Source organism: Heterodontus francisci, chromosome 1 (genome assembly GCF_036365525.1).
Source record: "Heterodontus francisci isolate sHetFra1 chromosome 1, sHetFra1.hap1, whole genome shotgun sequence".
Classification (NCBI taxonomy): Eukaryota; Metazoa; Chordata; class Chondrichthyes; order Heterodontiformes; family Heterodontidae; genus Heterodontus; species Heterodontus francisci.
Genome location: NC_090371.1, coordinates 244124884 through 244144101, shown reverse-complemented (window position 1 = coordinate 244144101; position 19218 = coordinate 244124884). Strand labels below are relative to the sequence as shown.

General features: G+C 43.6%; 1 protein-coding gene across 14 annotated transcripts in view; it reads right to left on the bottom strand.

Annotated features, from left to right (window-relative positions):
* The window catches only part of kiaa1109 (KIAA1109 ortholog), a 637888-nt gene that overhangs the window by 66906 nt on the left and 551764 nt on the right, over positions 1-19218 (bottom strand). For all 14 annotated transcript variants that reach the window (XM_068042417.1, XM_068042485.1, XM_068042453.1 and 11 more), the window contains 2 exons: positions 11370-11509; positions 4048-4252 (listed from right to left, as the gene is read on the bottom strand). In XM_068042417.1, the coding sequence (XP_067898518.1) occupies positions 4048-4252; positions 11370-11509 (345 nt within the window). The remainder of the gene's footprint in view (positions 1-4047; positions 4253-11369; positions 11510-19218) is intronic.

Below are 19218 nucleotides of genomic sequence, written 5' to 3'. Positions count from 1 at the left end.
GATCCTCTTCGGATAGCCCTGATGTGTGATTCTGCAGAGCCCCTCCTTTCCAATGGCAAGCTTCACCTTAACTGCCTGTTTTTCAGGATCTGTGATGGCTACGTTCAAAAAGCATAGCTCCATCATCTGTCAGAAAAGCTTAAATTCTGACATGACGTCAGCTGCCTTCTAGTCCATGCTGGGAAACTTGGTGATCATGCTTCTATTTTTCTATGTCTCTCAGACTCTTCAACTTTCAAAGGATTTGGACCCTTTCACTGCAAGGAAAAAGATTTTTCAGCTTGCAGTACCAATTTTCAACACCCTGTGGTGCTATTTCCTTGAATAAGGGCAGCGCCGTGGTTAGCACCGCAGCCTCACAGCTCCAGCGACCCGGGTTCAATTCTGGGTACTGCCTGTGCGGAGTTTGCAAGTTCTCCCTGTGACTGCATGGGTTTTTGCCGGGTGCTCCGGTTTCCTCCCACAGCTGAAGACTTGCAGGTTGGTAGGTAAATTGGCCATTGTAAATTGCCCCTAGTATAGGAGAGGGTAGGGGAATATACGGAAGGTGGGGATGTGGTAGGAATATGGGATTAGTGTAGGATTAGTATAAATGGGTGGTTGATGGTCGGCACAGACTGGGTGGGCTGAAGGGCCTGTTTCAGTGCTGTATCTCCAAATAAATAAAAGCAAAATACTGCGGTGCTGGAAATTTCAAATAAAGACCGAAAATGCTGGAAATACTCACCAGGTCTGACAGCATCTGTGGAAACAGAAGCAGAGTTAACATTTCAGGTGTGTGACCTTTCATCAGGACTGATAACAAGAGGAGACAGCTAGAGATCCAACACTGATCAGTTCTGATGAAAGGCCACAGACCACAGTAACTCTGCTTCTCTCGACACATTTTCTGCCAGGCCTGCTGAGTATTTCCAGCACTTTCTGTTTTTATGTGCCGTTTCCTTGATTGTGTTTCTCAGCTCTCCCAGAGCCTGGAATACCAGTATAATAAAAGCAAAATACTGCGGATGCTGGAAATCTGAAACAAAAACAAGAAATGCTGGAATCACTCAGCAGGTCTGGCAGCATCTGTGGAAAGAGAAGCAGAGTTAACGTTTCGGGTCAGTGACCCTTCTTCGGAAGGTTCCGAAGGGTCACTGACCCGAAACGTTAACTCTGCTTCTCTTTCCACAGATGCTGCCAGACCTGCTGAGTGATTCCAGCATTTCTTGTTTTTGTTCCTGGAATACCAGTGTTTGCCACCGTGGCGCTGTTTCTAGTTTCCCTCGCTTACGTGAGGCCCCGCCCATGAAGCAGTCAGGATGGAGTCTGTAAGGCCTCTCCAGCTCTGTTTGTACCTCGAGGTGGGTCAGAACGGACCCTGAACGCAGAGGCCTGGACAGAGTGACCCTGGATCATACTGCCTCTTCCAGTGATCCCCAGATCAGCAATTTTAAACTCAGGTATTCACTGTGCAGCCTGAATGTTTCACAGACACCTTGCCTGTTACTGTTGTTGCTGAAAACTCTCTATGTGGTCCCAAATTTCTTCAATGGCTCTACTGGTTTCAAGGTTTTTTAAAACTTCTGCAACGTGCTCCGGTCTTCGAACTCACATGTTGCCACTATCTCATATTCTCTCGCCTTCAAATTTTTTTCTCAAAATTCTGCAACGTGGTCCAGTCTTCAAACTCACACCGCTGCCACTATGTCGTGTTCCTTTGTTTACTATACACGAATATGCCAATCACACTGAAACGATTGGTATGAACATGATAGGTTTGTTTTATTTGAGAACTTGGACTGTTACAGATATATAACAACTACATTACAGAGAGCTCACTAGGCATTTCTAGCCTTGGAATCCACATCTCACAACTGGCATGGTCACATGCTATGCGAGATCATTTTCCTTCGTGATGTTCATGCCCACTCTCTGTACACGTCCTTAAAGCAACATAATACAACAGCGGCCAAGAATAGATCCTTGGGGGACTCCAGAGGTAACCGTGCGGAAACAGGAAGAGAAGCGATTGCAGGTGGTTCTCTCGCTACGACTAGAAAGATAAGAATGGAACTAAGCGAGGGCATTGGAGAAGGATGGTGCGGTCAATGATGTCAAAGGCTGCAGACAGGCTGGGAAGGATGAGGAGCAATAATTTACCATGGTCACAGTCATAAAGGGTGCTATTAGAGACTATGAAAAGGACTGTTTCAGTACTGTGGTAGGGGCAGAAACCTGATTAATATTGTTAATGCATTCTATTTGAAGTGCACATGACATATTTCATGGAACTATTTATTCTTCAAATACTCTGCTTGAATAATCTTAAAGCCCCGAGGTTTATAATTGATTGGAAACCTCATCTACGTTTTGGCGACTACAAAATACTAAAGTATCAAATTTTCCTTGCTCAGAGAAACAATTTCTGTAGCCGCCACAACCTTAATTTTCAGAAGTTCAAGTCTACGACAGTATCTTTGACCTCATTATAAAGTTTGCTTTGAAGTCCAAATGAAAACAACTCTGGTCTTAAGCTCATGAAATTAGTTTTATCCCATCAGGCTTTGGCCATAATTCTCTCAGTCCAAGTGAGGCCCTGAGAAAGCAACACTATTCAAGGCCTCAAGCTAATTTTCATCACTCTTATCTTCAGAAAATAACAGTGATACACTGATATATTTCAATCAGGTTGAACTCTGTGGACACCAAATATGTGAAGCTAATTACCCTGCTATATTAAGCAGGGAATGGAAACCAATTGTTTCAATCAATCAGCTATCTAGCTGGTACTACCACAAGAAGTGGACACAAGCTTTTCATTTGAGAAGGCACAATTATCCCTGTCCTTAAATAGATCCATCATAGAATGATGCTGAACTAATAACTCATTATTTAATAGCTGAATACTGGTGCTGATTCAATACACTCAGCTGAAACGCATCAAGTTTGACCTAAGTGAGTGTGCATTCCTAAAGTCAGATGGCCTCATTGGGGCAAAAAGATAACTACTTCAGCTGAAGTTGAAGGATGTAGCAATGGGGCTGAAAATGCCTGCATACATGACCCTGGAATTGGCTGATTATTTCATACTGGAAAATAATTACTGTCATCAGCTTGAAAAGGATTCGAAGAAAACCATCTCTAAAATACAGACTGGCATTAGAAGCAGAACCAGCACCAAAAATTAAAGGAACATGAGAATAGTCTGTTCATATGATTTGTTGGGCATAAAATTGCAAGGAAAATAAAGAAAAAGATTTGGCTGCAGCAGCTGAGATGGTAGGGAAACATCTGCTTTGAAATACAGAACATCCAAAGAAGCTGGCCAGGGTCTTCGAACTAATCAGGAGAGATACTGCATGCCATGAGTTTAAATTGATATCTTGCATCTGGGTACTTTGGTATGAAATAAAGCCAGCTGCTGCTGATCAGCAGCAAAGGGAAGAGTGGTTAGCCTGCCGTGGGAGATCCTTGGCCAGGACTTTGCAGTACTCAATAGTTTCGCGAGAGATGATCGTGCAGGTCTCGTCTGCAAGAGAATGATTTACGTGCATCATGGTCAAACATCACATCAAGGACTCCACAGTGAGAAGCAGGCACACCCACCTTACTGATGTCTGTAAGTAAATAGCTGTTTTCTTAAAAGTATTAAAACACTCTTTAGTTGCAAAATTTCATCGAGTATTGTATAGTATAATTTAGAATGGGGGGGGGGTTTGTGATCATTAATTCATTTGAAATGGAGTCCTTCAACCTAAAACGTTTGAGAACCACTGGGTTAATTAGCAAACACAATCTCTAACAGAGGCTAAAATACATACTGTGCTGTTGAATTATAATGTTACAGTCTCACAAAATAGTGAAAGCAAGCAAGGCCAACAGTCGGAGAAAAAGAACTCTAGGTAGCCACAAAGAGTATGAGACCCTCTTGTATGTTGTAAAAAAGGGAAAACCACAAGAAATGAATCAACAGTGTCACTACAGTTTCTTCACTTTATTGATCACCTCTTCTTATAGTATGCAGAGATGAATTATACCTGCTCTTGCACTATTTTGCCTACATACCTGTTTTGTTAGCAGCAGTTTTTAATACTGTTTGAGCAAGCAGCGAAGTGGCAGTGGCAGACACTTGAGCTCCATCGAATGTATGCGAGAAGCCCAAGCTTTCCAGGTCACTTCTATTAGACGAGAACACTAAGTCCAGTGAAGGCAGCTTTAACATACACTCAACCCTCGACACAGGTAAACAGCTGAACTTGATCTGTGAAGGCTGCAGAAATACAGAAAAAAGGTTTTGGAATTGTGTGAATCAGTGTAAAAACAAATATGATACATAGTACAAAATAAAATATTTGTCTACCCAAGTTAAACTATAAAAGATAAATATTCTGGTTAACTAGTAGATTTCATGTGATGCTTACAGATAATTCAGAACCGAAGTATGTTCTCTGATGCTCAGCATGGGACCGCAGCAACCTTTTTTATATTCTTTCATGGGATGTGAGCATCGCTGGCAACGCGATTTGTTGCCCATCCCTAATTGCCCTTGAGAAGGTGGTGGTGATCCGCCTTCTTGAACCACTGCAGTCCATGTGGTGTAGGTACACCCACAGTGCTGTTAGGAAGGGAGTTTCAGGTTTTGACCGAGTGACAGTGAAGGAACGGCGATATAGTTCTAAGTCAGGATGATGTTCGACTTGGAGGGGAACTTGCATGTGGGGAGGGGAGGCTATTGCAAAAGCAGTTCACCAATCATTGTGATAAAGCAAATTTACTAAAGAGATATAATACATGACTGACAAGGTAAAACTATTACACACCTTATCAATACAAAAAAACCTGTATATTGGCCCAAATTTTGCAGTCAGCAGCAAAGCAAAGGCGCTCACCAGTGACCTCGAAGAAAGCTGCCTCCAAGGATCGAGCGATAGCTAGAGCTAGACTTCCCCTTTCCTGACATCAGCTTAAACTGGCATTCAGCCAAGGGGATGTCACAGACAGCAAATCGGGAAGTACAAACCACTTTGAAACCCTTCACTTTTAATTTTTTAATTTTACAGATAGTGAAATAAAAAATTGGGGCATACATATGGAATATAGGTAGAAGCTAAAATATGAAACTTTAAAAAGATGTGAAATTTCTTACAATGGAGAAATTTGACACTTAAATATAAAATTAATCTTTCAGGGCCAGTGAGGCTGTATAGCAGTAATTCCGAAGTTAGTAGGCCATTAAAAAACCCAGTTGCACCTGATTCACAAAATGCAACCTTTTTAAGGGTTTTTACAGCAAAACTAAGTGTGTAAGATCTGGTCAGTTCAAAGATTTCCCATTGTTTGCAGTCTGCAGGGACCTCAACAGTGTACCATATGGAGATGCGTAGAATCAGTGACAGCAACTTCCAGATGTCCGTGCTTAACTGTACTTTGACGGACTTCAGAAGTTGCTTCAGATGAATAGTGATGGCAAATGCTGACAGTTTTACCATCATTACTACTGTAAAATCAGGGCCAATGTGCTGGTTGTCATTCACCTGACTATCTGACTCTGGCTGTGCTGTGTGCGCTCAGCGAAGTGCTTCCTAACCATCCTATTCTAACCCTGGCACAAACATCGGTTCCCTCAGCAATATATCCTTGGCTCACTCAGAATTTTTAGTCAAACATTTTAGTTGAATGGCATAAAACGCTGAATTTTTTTTTATTCCTGCTACTTACTTCTCACCATTGTTATTTGAAATGTTTACACCTGGTCAGTTAAAGTGTACTCCAGAGACTGTTATTGCATAAGAATTTAGTGAAAACCACAAGTCTTATTTCACTCTCCCAAAGCCTAGGTAAGATTTTCAACACTGGGACTGAAGCAGATCTCAAGGCCCTGGCCCACAGGGAGGGGCACAGAAGTAAAAGAAACAACAGTACATCACACAGACAACTATGTGGTTAACTTTAATGATTTAGAGCCCCTCCATCCTTACAAACTACCACTCCATCTCTAACCTCCCATTCCTCTCCAAAGTGCATGAACATGCTGTTGCCTACCAAAACAGTGCCCTTTTTTCCCAGAACTCCATGTTTGAATAACTCCAATCAGGTTTCTGACCCTGCCATAGTATCGAAATGGTTCTTATCAAAATTATAAATGATATCCGATGTGACTCTGACAAAGGAAACCTAGCCCTCCTCATCCTTCTCGACATGTTTGCAGCCTTTGATGAGGCTGATCACATCATCCACCTCCAATGCCTCTTCAATATCACCCAACTGGATGGGACTACACTTGTCTGGTTCCATTTTTATTTATCTAATTGTAGCCAAGAGAATAACCTGCAATGACTTCTATTCCTGCTCTTACACCATTACCTCTGGTGTCCCCCAAGGATCTATCCTTGTTCCCCTTTTATTTCTCATCTACAAGCTGCTCCTTGGCGACATCATCCAAAAGCACGGCATCACTTTCCATGTGTTCACTTACGGTACCTAACTCTACCTCACCGCCATCTCTCTTGACCCCTCCACTGTCTCCAAATTGTCAGATTGTTTGTCTGACCAATAAACAGTGCTGAGCAGAAATTTCCTCCAACTAAATATTTGCAAGACCAAAGCCATTATCTTTGGTCCCCGCTACAAACTCTGTTCCCCAGCTACCAAGTCCACCAACTATATCTTTATCAACAACAACTTGTATTTGCACAGCATAAAAAGCAAAATACTGTGGATGCTGGAATTCTGAAATAAAAACAGAAAATACTGGAAACGCTCAGCAGATCTAGTAGCATCTGTGAATGGGGAAAGATTAAACGCTCCCTATAGACCTCCAAATAGTTCCAGAGATGTAGAGGAAAGGATAGCAAAGATGATTCTTGACAGGAGCGAGAGTAACAGGGTAGTGGTTATGGGGGACTTTAACTTTCCAAATATTGACTGGAAATACTATAGTTCGAGTACTTTAGATGGGTCTGTTTTTGTCCAGTGTGTGCAGGAGGGTTTTCTGACACAGTATGTAGACAGGCCAACCAGGGGCGATGCCACATTGGATTTGGTACTGGGTAATGAACCCGGCCAGGTGTTAGATTTAGAAGTTGGTGAGCACTTTGGTGATAGTGATCACAATTCGGTTAGGTTTACCTTAGCGATGGGCAGGGACAGGCATATACAGCAGGGCAAGAATTATAGCTGGGGGAAAGGAAATTATGATGCGATTAGGCAAGATTTAGGATGCGTAGGATGGGGAAGGAAACTGCAGGGGATGGGCGCAATCGAAATGTGGAGCTTATTCAAGGAGCAGCTACTGCGTGTCCTTGATAAGTATGTACCTGTCAGGCAGGGAGGAAGTTGTCGAGCGAGGGAGCCGTGGTTTACTAAAGAAGTTGAAGAGCTTGTCAAGAGGAAGAAGAAGGCTTATGTTAGGATGAGACGTGAAAGCTCAGTTAGGGCGCTTGAGAGTTACAAGCTAGCCAGGAAGGATCTAAAGGGAGAGATAAGAAGAGCAAGGAGAGGACACGAGAAGTCATTGGCGGATAGGATCAAAGAAAACCCTAAGGCTTTCTATAGGTATATCAGGAATAAAAGAATGACTAGAGATAGGTTAGGGCCAATCAAGGATAGTAGTGGGAAGTTGTGTGTGGAATCGGAGGAGATAGGGGAAATGTTAAATGAATATTTTTCGTCAGTATTTACAGTGGAGAAAGAAAATGTTGTCGAGGAGAATACTGAGATACAGACTACTAGGCTAGATGGGATTGAGGTTCACAAGGAGGAGGTGTTAGCAATTTTGGAAAGTGTGAAAATAGATAAGTCCCCTGGGCCAGATGGGATTTATCCTAGGATTCTGTGGGAAGCCAGGGAGGAGATTGCAGAGCCTTTGTCCTTGATTTTTATGTCGTCATTGTCGACAGGAATAGTGCCGGAAGACTGGAGGATAGCAAATGTTGTCCCCTTGTTCAAGAAGGGGAGTAGAGACAGCCCTGGTAATTATAGACCTGTGAGCCTTACTTCGGTTGTGGGTAAAATGTTGGAAAAGGTTATAAGAGATAGGATTTATAATCATCTTGAAAAGAATAAGTTCATTAGAGATAGTCAGCACGGTTTTGTGAAGGGTCGGTCGTGCCTCACAAACCTTATTGAGTTTTTTGACAAGGTGACCAAACAGGTGGATGAGGGTAAAGCCGTGGATGTGGTCTATATGGATTTCAGTAAGGCGTTTGATAAAGTTCCCCACGGTAGGCTATTGCAGAAAATACAGAAGTATGGGATTGAAGGTGAATTAGTGCTTTGGATCAGAAATTGGCTGGCTGAAAGAAGACAGAGGGTGGTGGTTGATGGTAAATGTTCATCCTGGAGTATAGTTTCTAGTGGTGTACCGCAAGGATCTGTTTTGGGGCCACTGCTGTTTGTCATTTTTATAAATGACCTGGATGAGGGTGTAGAAGGGTGAGTTAGTAAATTTGCGGATGACACGAAGGTCGGTGGAGTTGTGGATAGTGCCGAAGGATGTTGTCGGTTACAGAGGGACATAGATAGGCTGCAGAGCTGGGCTGAGAGATGGCAAATGGAGTTTAATGCGGAAAAGTGTGAGGTGATTCACTTCGGAAGGAGCAACAGGATTGCAGAATACTGGGCTAATGGGAAGATTCTTGGTAGTGTAGATGAGCAGAGAGATCTTGGTGTCCAGGTACATAAATCCCTGAAAGTTGCCACCCAGGTTAATAGAGCTGTTAAGAAGGCATATGGTGTGTTAGCTTTTATTAGTAGGGGATCGAGTTTAGGAGCCACGAGGTCATGCTGCAGCTGTACAGAACTCTGGTGCGGCCGCACCTGGAGTATTGCGTGCAGTTCTGGTCACCGCATTATAGGAAGGATGTGGAAGCTTTGGAAAAGGTGCAGAGGAGATTTACTAGGATGTTGCCTGGTATGGAGGGAAAGTCTTACGAGGAAAGGCTGAGGGACTTGAGGTTGTTTTCGTTAGAGAGAAGGAGGAGAAGAGGTGACTTAATAGAGACATATAAGATAATCAGAGGGCTGGACAGGGTGGATAGTGAGAGCCTTTTTCCTCGGATGGTGATGGCAAACACGAGGGGACATAGCTTTAAGTTGAGGGGTGATAGATATAGGACAGATGTCAGAGGTAGTTTCTTTGCACAGAGAGTAGTAGGGGCGTGGAACGCCCTGCCTGCAACAGTAGTAGACTCGCCAACTTTAAGGGCATTTAAGTGGTCATTGGAGAGACATATGGATGAAAATGGAATAGTGTAGGTCAGATGGTTTCACACGTCGGCGCAACATCGAGGGCTGAAGGGCCTGTACTGCGCTGTAATGTTCTATGTTCTATCATAGACTTTCCCTTTTGCTCTTCCCACCCTCCCCCATTTCAATTGCTCAAAACCTATTACATTTCTAACTCTTCTCAGTTCTGATGAAAGGTCACAGACCTGAAACGTTAACATTGTTTCTCTCTCCACAGATGCTACCAGACCTTCTGATTGTTTCCACCATTTTCTGTATTTACATAGTGCCTGTAATGTAATAAAATGTTCCAGGGTGCTTCACAGGAGCATTATAAAACAAAATTAGGCACTGAGCCACATAGGCAATTTTAGGGCAGATGGCAAAATGCTTGACCAAAGAGGTAGGTTTTAAGGAGAGTCTTAAAGGTGGAAAGAGAGTTAGAAAGGAAGAGAGATTTAGGGGGGGGGGGGGGGGGGGGGGGGAGAAATTCCACAGCATGGACCTAGGCAGGTGAAGGCATGGCCACCATTGGTGGAGCAATTAAAATCAGGGATGTTCATGGGGCCAGAATTAGATGAGCATAGATATCTCAGAGAGTTGCGGAGCTGGAGGAGATTAGAGAGATAGGGAGAGGCCAGGCCTTGGAGGGACTTGAAAACAAGGCTGAGAATTCTAATCAAGGCATTGCTTGACCTAGAGCCAATGGAGGTTACTGAGCACAGGGATGATAGATGAACGGGACTTGGTGCGAGTAAAGACACAGACAGCAGAGTTTTGATGACCTCAAGTTTATGGAGGATAGAATGTGGGATGCCAGCCAGGACTGCATTGGAATAATTAAGTCTAGGGGTACCAAAGGCATGGATGAGGGTTTCAGCAGCAGATGAGCTAATGCAGGGGTAGAGGCAGGCAGTGTTACAGACGTGGAAATATGCAGTCATAGTGACAGCACGGATATGTTTGGAAGCTCATCTTGGGGTCAAATATGACATCAAGGTTGTGACGGTGTGATTCAGCCTCAGACAGTTGCCAAGGACAGGGATGATGTTTCTAGCGGGGGGCGAAGGCTTTAGTCTTCCCAATGTTTAGTTAGAGGAAATTTCTGCTCATCTAGTACTGGAAGGTGGACAAGCAATCTGATAATTTAGCAAGTGAAGGAGTCGAGAGAGGTGGTGAAGATTAAGTAGAACTGGGTGTTGTCAGCATACATGTGAAAATGAACTCTGTATTTTTGCACGATGTAGTCATGGGGAAGCATGTAGATGAGAAATAGGAGGGATCTAAGCATAGATCCTTGGGGGCAGGGGCACACCAAAAGTCATGGTGTGGGAGTGGCAATAGAAGCCATTGCTACTATGATACTCTGGCTACAATTAGATAAGAATGGAACCAACTGGACGACAGTGGAGGTGTTTTATTTTTTATTATTTTAGAGATACAGCACTGAAACAGGCCCTTCGGCCCACCGAGTCTGTGCCGACCATCAACCAGCCATTTATACTAATCCTACATTAATCCCATATTCTTACCACATCCCCACCTTCTCTCAATTCCCCTACCACCTACCTATACTCGGGGCAATTTATAATGGCCAATTTACCTATCAACCTGTAAGTCTTTGGCTGTGGGAGGAAACCGGAGCACCCGGCGAAAACCCACGTGGTCACAGGGAGAAGTGTTGGAGGAGGATGGTGTGGTCAACCGTGTCAAAAGCTGCAGACAAGTCGAGAAGGGATCGTTTATCTTTGCCACAGCCACAGAAGATGACATTTTTCATAATAAAATAATTTTATGAATATTATTTATCTGGCTATAATTTCATTTGAGTCAAATAAAAATGACAGCTGGAACCAGTTTGAAAGAAAATGATGATAGGTTAAAATTGAAACCTTTCATGTGGTTGCTTTCCTATAAGTTTTTATATGATCTTTGTCGATTTTTATTTCAATGAATCAGCATGTTAAGTTGCTTCCTTGAGACAATGAGATGATACGCTAAAGCCAAGATTTTTAATTATAGATTGCAAAATTACCCATGATTCATCATCTTTTGCTGTTAAGTTAGAATGTTTTCAAAATTAAATATTTAACAAATTTGTATTCCCAAGCAGTCTTTATATTTATTCCAGGAAAAGCAAAGTGAAAGAGAGAGATTCTCACCTGCACCCTCACGTAAACTACGACATCCACTGGAAATGAAGAGTACGATGATGTAGATGATGATACTAGGGATGTTGTTGATTCCTCCAATGGGTCCTGAATTTCAAACTGACCCACATCTTCATCTTGTGAGCTGAGAGCTGTTAGAGGGAAATCACATTGGTCAGCAATACAGACTATATTGTTTTCATCAATCTCATTTTAGGATAAATTAATATCTACAACTTACATTTCATCACAATATCAATTTAAAAATTCAGATCTGCTCCAAGTATTTTTGCTGATATTTAATATAAAATAAAACAAAGAATTTAGAATACAGTAAGTCAGTTTACAATTTGTTTTAAGTTATAATTAGAGGTATATGTGGAATGTTAATTTATAATTAAAAGTGTAATAAATGCCATAAATAATTTTAAGTACATCAATCCAGATTCTAAGTTTGGAAATAAGAGCAATGATGGAAGGAGGAAGGTGTAGAGAGGCCCAGTTTACCAGTGAGGCCTGTTGAATTATTGTATGAGGGAAGAAAGAAATGGTCCCTTCAGGTCAAAAGGGAAATCCATCACTAAACAAAGCATCCAGCTTGTGTGGCCACAATACATAGCACGACATGATCTTTTATACCTACCACATTTTGAAAAATGAACGGAAGCAGGTATTAAGATAAGCAATAAAGATTATTGATAATACTTTCCCTTTTACATTACTCTGCATTATCATGACTACCCTGGTAGAAATGTTTGTCTGAGGAAGTTGGACTTATCAGCCATATTTGCTGAATAATTTTATGCAAGAGCATTCTTAATCTAAATTTAGGTGGTAAATTACAAGACGTAGAAGGAAAATCTTGAACTACTTAAAACAACCGATAAAAACCAGACTGTTGTATCTTCCATTCTACTAAACGTACTAGCTCTGTTAAACATAATATGGACAATGTTGTGTAGTCTTTACTTCTCTCTACATTACAACTCAAGGAATACTCAACATTCTTTTCTTTGCAGAAGACAGCCCTCAACAGGTATGAAAGTTTGGTGCCACTCAACAGCTAAAAGTCATTACCTTCATTAAGAATGTACAGGGCCTGAGAGAAAGTTTGGAGAAGTGACATTAGCTCCACCTTCAGGTTTTGAAGTTGAAAAATTTAATATGCACTGACAGCATAACAACAATCTGCATGTACTGATCCTGTGTCATTTTCCCTTTTCCTTTTAAAAATCTAAATATTCGAAGTGAGCGGAATGAAATTTTGTGAATGTAATTCTCCCCATTTCAGGCATCTAGGTCAAGCATAACTCAGTCAAATGCATAGCAAACTCTGCCTCAACAATGTGTCCCAGCCAAACGCTCACAAAAGCATTTACTGCACCATTGTGACCTTTCTTTCATTTCCTCAGAGAAGCCCTTCCACAACCTCTCGGAGAGATCACCAGTTAGTATCAAATTAGGGACAATTTTGTGTTGTTGCTCTGTTAGGCACTGGATGAAGCTTTCAATTTTCATAGTGACTTTACAGCTAATAGGCAGAGGAGACCTCCATTCTCAGTCTTGGCTAGATTTGGAACTCAATTTCAGAGGTGAAAGGCAAGTGTCTAACCAATTGCATCAAAACAAATTCTGGTCAGTGACTGTTACACCTGTGCTATTTGGAATTATTGGAAATTCATTATCTCTCTCATTCTTGTCAGAGCCTGCCTTGTTGCACTTCCTATTCAGCAAATATAGAAACATAGAATAGGAGCAGGGATAGGCCATTCAGCCCTTTGAGCCTGCTCCGCCATTCATTATGATCATGGCTGATCATCCAACTCAGTAGCCTGTTCCCTCTTACGCCCCATACCCTTTAATCCCTTTAGACCCAACAGCTATGTCTAACTCCTTCTTGAAAACATACAATGTTTTGGCCTCAACTGCTTTCTGTGGTAGCGAATTCCACAGGCATGCATATGCCTCTTTCAATGGCAATACTATGCAACATACTACAATATGTTCTCTCAGATTCACACTCTCACTCTACAAAACTGCACCTGAGCAGTCCAAACTGGAGATATGTTGGGCAGATTTTTAACCTATCAGGGAGGGGGCAGGTTACAGTGTGGGCGAGGTGGTTAAATCTGAAAAAAATGCCTGTGTGTTGGAAACCCGGCATGGTCCCGCTCACTTCTGCCTTGTGTTATTTGCATCTGTTAAGAGACAATTATTTGTAAATTTAACCTAGCATTCTGGTGTTAATAGCCAGTGCACAGATTTCTTGAGCTGAGAAACTCGCCAGGGTCAAAAAGGTGAGAGCAGGGTGGGAATTGATGGCTCTGTGAAATTGACAGGCTGGAAAGTCTTTAAAGCCAAACAGCACAGCTACCTTCTTGCCGAGGTGAAAGACTTTTGCTCACAGAACCTTTTTTGAGTGTGTGCTTTCACTGCTTTAAAGAAGTTTTTCAACATTTTGGAAATCATTTCTGCTTATTTAGACTTTCCTCACCTTGATCTGCACTTTCCTGCTGTCCGCTTTCACTGCAGCTTGGAAGCAGCTTATGCAGCTCTATTTTGGTCCTCTGCTGAGGAATGGGAACAGCTGCACCAGGAACTCCTGTAGCACTAGAAGCAGCAGCAGCTGCCTTCTCCTCAGCCACCTGTCATTCCACAGGACAGAGGGGCTGGACACAGAGCTCCAGTTCAAAGAAGGCCAAACCCCCAACACAGGGTAAGCAGACAATGATCTTTCTCAACATGACTGAGCAGTAGTGCCTCAGGAGGCTCAGAATTTCATGGCAGGTTGTTGTTGACATTTACAGCCTCCTAGATCAAAACCTCCTTCCCAGTGGACCAAGAGGGCATGCATTGCCAGTGACCATCGAGGATACCACAGCACTGCATTTCTTTGCCTCTGGCTCCTTCCAGGGATCTGCTGGTGACATCTGCAGAATTTCACAATCTGCTGCGCACAAGTGCATTTCCCAGGTGACCAATACCATGTTTGCCACTTATGGCCACTTGGCTACTGATGAGGCCAGTCAGAACCAGACAAGTATCGGATTTGCTGCAGTGGTGCAGGGAGTCACAGGGCTAAATTTAGTTAACCTGTAGCAGGTTCTGTTGGCGGACCTGGAAGTGGATACCGTTGATACTCGTCATGTGTGCGGCTGGCCCACCGCAATCAAGTGGCGGGCGGCCAATTATCATAAAGGAGGCATAGGGCCCGTCCAGTTAGGCAATGTGGGTGGGCACCGAGGCACTGATTGCGGTGTTAGATGACTCCGGAACAGGTGCTGGCGCTATATTTAAACCCATGCCAGCCCTGCTTACACTACCACCTTTCAGTGATTAACTCTTTGCTGATTTTTGCTGAACCTGGCGTGGTGGTCACTCCTGGACCTCACCCCCTCCAAAGAAGGACGTTGCATTATGGCAGAGGCAAGACACAGGATGGCCCACAGTTTAGCGATGCCTTCCTGGAGATTCTCCTCCAGTCCACATGAAAAGGCAGGAGGTCCTCTTCCCTAGGGCTGACGAGAGGTCCTACCACCTGACCAAGCAAACCTGGATGGAGATCACAGAGAGGTAAGCACCCATGGGGTCAACACCCCCTCCCCCCAAATATGGGGGCAGTGCTGGAAGAGAGTCAACGACCTCTTTCATTCTGCCAAGGTAAGTGCTCCACAGCCGTCTCCTCTTTGGAGCTTGCATGTAGCTATGTGGCGCAACATGGGGAGGGATGCACCACAAAGGAACTGGCAAAGGGGATTAGGCATCACCACATCCTGACAGATGCATAGCTGCATCTCAGCCAAAGGCCACCTTCTTTCAACGATCACCCCCATTATCAGACAATAATCTACCTTCCTGTTTTTGCTACCAAAGTGGATAACCTTACATTTATCAACATTATACATTATACTGCATCTGCCATGCATTAGCCCACTCACTCAAGTTGTCCAAATCACCCTGAAGCCTCTCTGCATCCTCCTCATAACTCACCCTCCCACCCAGTTTTGTGTCATCTGCAAATTTGGAGATATTACATTTAGTTCCCTCATCTAAATCATTTATATTGTGAATAGCTGGGGTCCTAGCACTGATCCCTGTGGTACCCCACTAGTCACTGCCTGCCATTCAGAAAAAGACCCATTTATCCCTACTCTTTGATTCCTGTCTGCCAACCAATTTTCTATCCATCGCAATATACTACCCCCAATCCCATGTGCTTTAATTTTACACGCTAATCTCTTATGTGGGACTTTGTCGAAAGCCTTCTTAAAGTCCAAATAAACATCATCTACTGGCTCCCCCTCATCAACTCTACGAGTTACATCCTCGAAGAATTCTAGTAGATTTGTCAAGCATGATTTCCCTTTCTTAAATCCATGCTGACTCTGCCTGATTCTACCGCTGTTCTCTAAGTGCTCTGCGATAAAATCTTTGAGAAGGGACTCTAGAATTTTCCCCACTACCGATGTCAGGCTGACTGGTCTATAATTCCCTGCTTTCTCTCTACCTCCCTTTTTAAATAGTGGGGTTACATTAGCTATCCTCCAATCTGTAGGAACTGTTCCAGAGCCGATAGAATCTTGGAAGATGACCACCAATGCATCCACTATTTCTAGGGCCACTTCCTTCAGTACTCTGGGATGCATACCATCAGGCCCTGGGGATTTATCGGCCTTCAATCCCATCAATTTCCCTAACACCATTTCTCTACTAATACTGATTTCCTTCAGTTCCTCTCTCTCACTCAGCCCTGTGTTCCCCAACATTTCTGGTATGATATTTGTGTCCTCCTTTGTGAAGACAGAACCAAAGTGCGCATTTAGTTGGTCAGCCATTTCTTTGTTCCCCATAATAGATTCCCGTTTCTGACTGTAAGGGACCTACATTTGTCTTCACCAATCTTTTTCTCTTCACATACCTATAGAAACTTTTACAGTCAGTTTTTATGTTCCCCGCAAGCTTGCTCTCATACTCTATTTTCCCCTTCTTAATCAATCCCTTGGTCCTCCTTTGCTGAATTCTAAACTGCTCCCAATCCTCAGGTCTGTTGTTTTGTCTGGCAAATTTATATGCCTCCACCTTGGATCTAATGCTGTCTCTAATTTCCCTTGTAAGCCATGGTTTGGCTACCTTTCCCATTTAACTTTTGCGCCAGACATGGATAAACAATTGTTGCAGTTCATCCATGCGCTCTTTAAATGTTTGCCATTGCCTATCCACCGTCATCCCTTTAAGTAACGTTTCCCAATCCGTCATAACCAACTTGCACCTCATACCTTCGTAGTTTCCTTTACTGAGATTCAGGACCCTAGTCTCAGAATTAACTACGTCACTCTCCATCTTGATGAAGAATTCTATAATATTATGGTTACTCATCCCCAAGGGGTCTCGCACCACTAGATTGTCAATTATTCCTCTTTCATTACACAATACCCAGTCTAAGATGGCCTGTTCTCTAGTTGGTTCCTCAAAGTATTGGTCCAGAAAACAATCCCGTATACACGAATTCCTCCTCTGTGGTATTGTGACTCATTTGATTTGCCCAATCTATTTTGCCCTCCTGCAGATGAAAGTCACCCATAATTACAGATGTTTCTTTATCGCATGCGTCTCTAATTTCCTGTTTAATGCCATTCCCAACATCACCACTACAGTTTGAGGGTCTATATACAACCCCCACAAACGTTTTTTGCCCCTTCGTGTTTCTCAGCTCTACCCATACAGATTCCACATTGTCAGAGCGAATATCTTTCCTCACTATTGCGTTAATTTCCTCCTGAACCAGCAATGTAACTCCACCGCCTTTTGCTTTTTGTCTGTTCTTCCCAAATACTGAATACCCCTGGATGTTCATTTCCCATCCCTGGTCACCTTGCAGCCATGTCTCCGTAATCCCGACTATATCATACCCGTTTACATCTATTTGCGCCATTAATTCATCCACTTTATTGCAAATGCTCTGCACATTAAGGCACAAAGCCTTAAGGCTTGTCTTTTTAACATTACTTGTCGCCTTCCCACTATTTTTCACTGTGGCCCTGTTTGATTCTGGCCCTTGATTTCTCTGCCTATCACTTTTCTTATTCCCCTTACTGTCTTTTGTTCAAGTCTTTGATCCCCCCTCCTCTGATTCCTTGCAATGGTTCCCATCCCCCTGCCATTTTGGTTTAAACCCTCCCCAACCACTCTAGCAAATACTCCCCCTAGGACATCAGTCCTGGTCCTGCCCAGGTGTAACCCGTCCAGTCTGTATTGGTCCCACCTCCCCCAGAACTGGTCCCAATGTCCCAGGAATCTAAAACTCTCCCCCTCACACACCATCTCTTCAGCCAAGTATTCAGCCGATATATCCTGCTATTTCTACTCTGACTAGCAAGTATGGAATACTTGCCTTTATTAGCCGACGCATAGAATATAAGAGCAGGCAGGTTATGATGAAGCTGTATTAAACACTAGTTAGCCACAGCAGGAGTACTGTGTACCTGTGTCCCCCAATATCAACATCCTAGGGGCTACCATTGACCAGAAACTGAACTGGAGTAGCCATATAAATACCGTGGCTACAAGAGCAGGTCAGAGGCTAGGAATCCTGAGGCAGGTAACTCACCTCCTGACTCCCCAAAGCCTGTCCACCATCTACAAGGCACCAGTCAGAAGTGTGATGGAATACTCTCCACTTGCCTGGATGGGTGCAGCTCCAACAACACTCAAGAAGCTCGACACCATCCAGGACAAAGCAGCCCGCTTGATTGGCACCCCATCAACAAACATTCACTCCCTCCACCACCGACGCACAGTGGCAGCAGTGTATACCATCTACAAGATGCACTGCAGCAATGCACCAAGGCTCCTTCGACAGCACCTTCCAAACATGCGACATCTACCAACTCGAAGGACAAGGGCAGCAAGTACATGGGAACACCACCACCTGCAGGTTCCCCTCCAAGTCACACACCATCCTGACTTGGAACTATATCGCCGTTCCTTCACTGTCGCTGGGTCAAAATCCTGGAACTCCCTTCCTAACAGCACTGTGGGTATACCTACCCCAAATGGACTGCAGCGGTTCAAGAAGGCAGCTCACCACCACCTTCTCAAGGGCAATTAGGGATAGGCAATAAATTCTGGCCTGGCCAGCGTTGCCCACATCCCAGGAATGAATTTTTAAAGAACAGTTCTGGGCACCACACTATAGGAAGGATGTGATTGCACAGGAGAGGGTGCAGAGGAGATTCACCAGGATGTTGCCTGGGCTGGATCATTTCAGCTATGAAGAGAGACTGAAAAGGCTAGGGTTGTTTTCCTTACAACAGAGAAGGATGAGGGGGGACATGATTGAGATATACAAAATTATGAGGGGCATTGATAGGTTCGATAGGAAGAGAGTTTTTCCCTTAGCGGAGGGATCAATAACCAGGGGGCATAGATTTTAGGTAAGGGGCAGGAGGTTTAGAGGGGATTTGAGGAAAAACGTTTTCACCCAGAGGGTGGTTGGAATCTGGAATACACTGCCTGAAGGATTGGTAGAGGCAGGAACCCTCACAACATTTAAGAAGTATTTGGATGAGCACTTGAAATGCCGTAGCATACAAGGCTACGGGCCAAGTGCTGGAAAACAGGACGAGAATAGTTAGGTGCTTGATGGCCGGCATAGACACAATGGGCCGAAGGGCCTGTTTCTGTGCTGTATAACTCTATGACTCTAAGAACCTGACTGATGACACCAGTGAGGAACCCTACTACTGATGCAGAAGGAAAATGCAGCTGGAGCCACATGAGCACAAAGGCACTCATAGAGCTAGCCACTGGTTTGCTGAAGATGTGATTCAGGTCCCTGGACAGATCTGGGGGTACCCTTCAG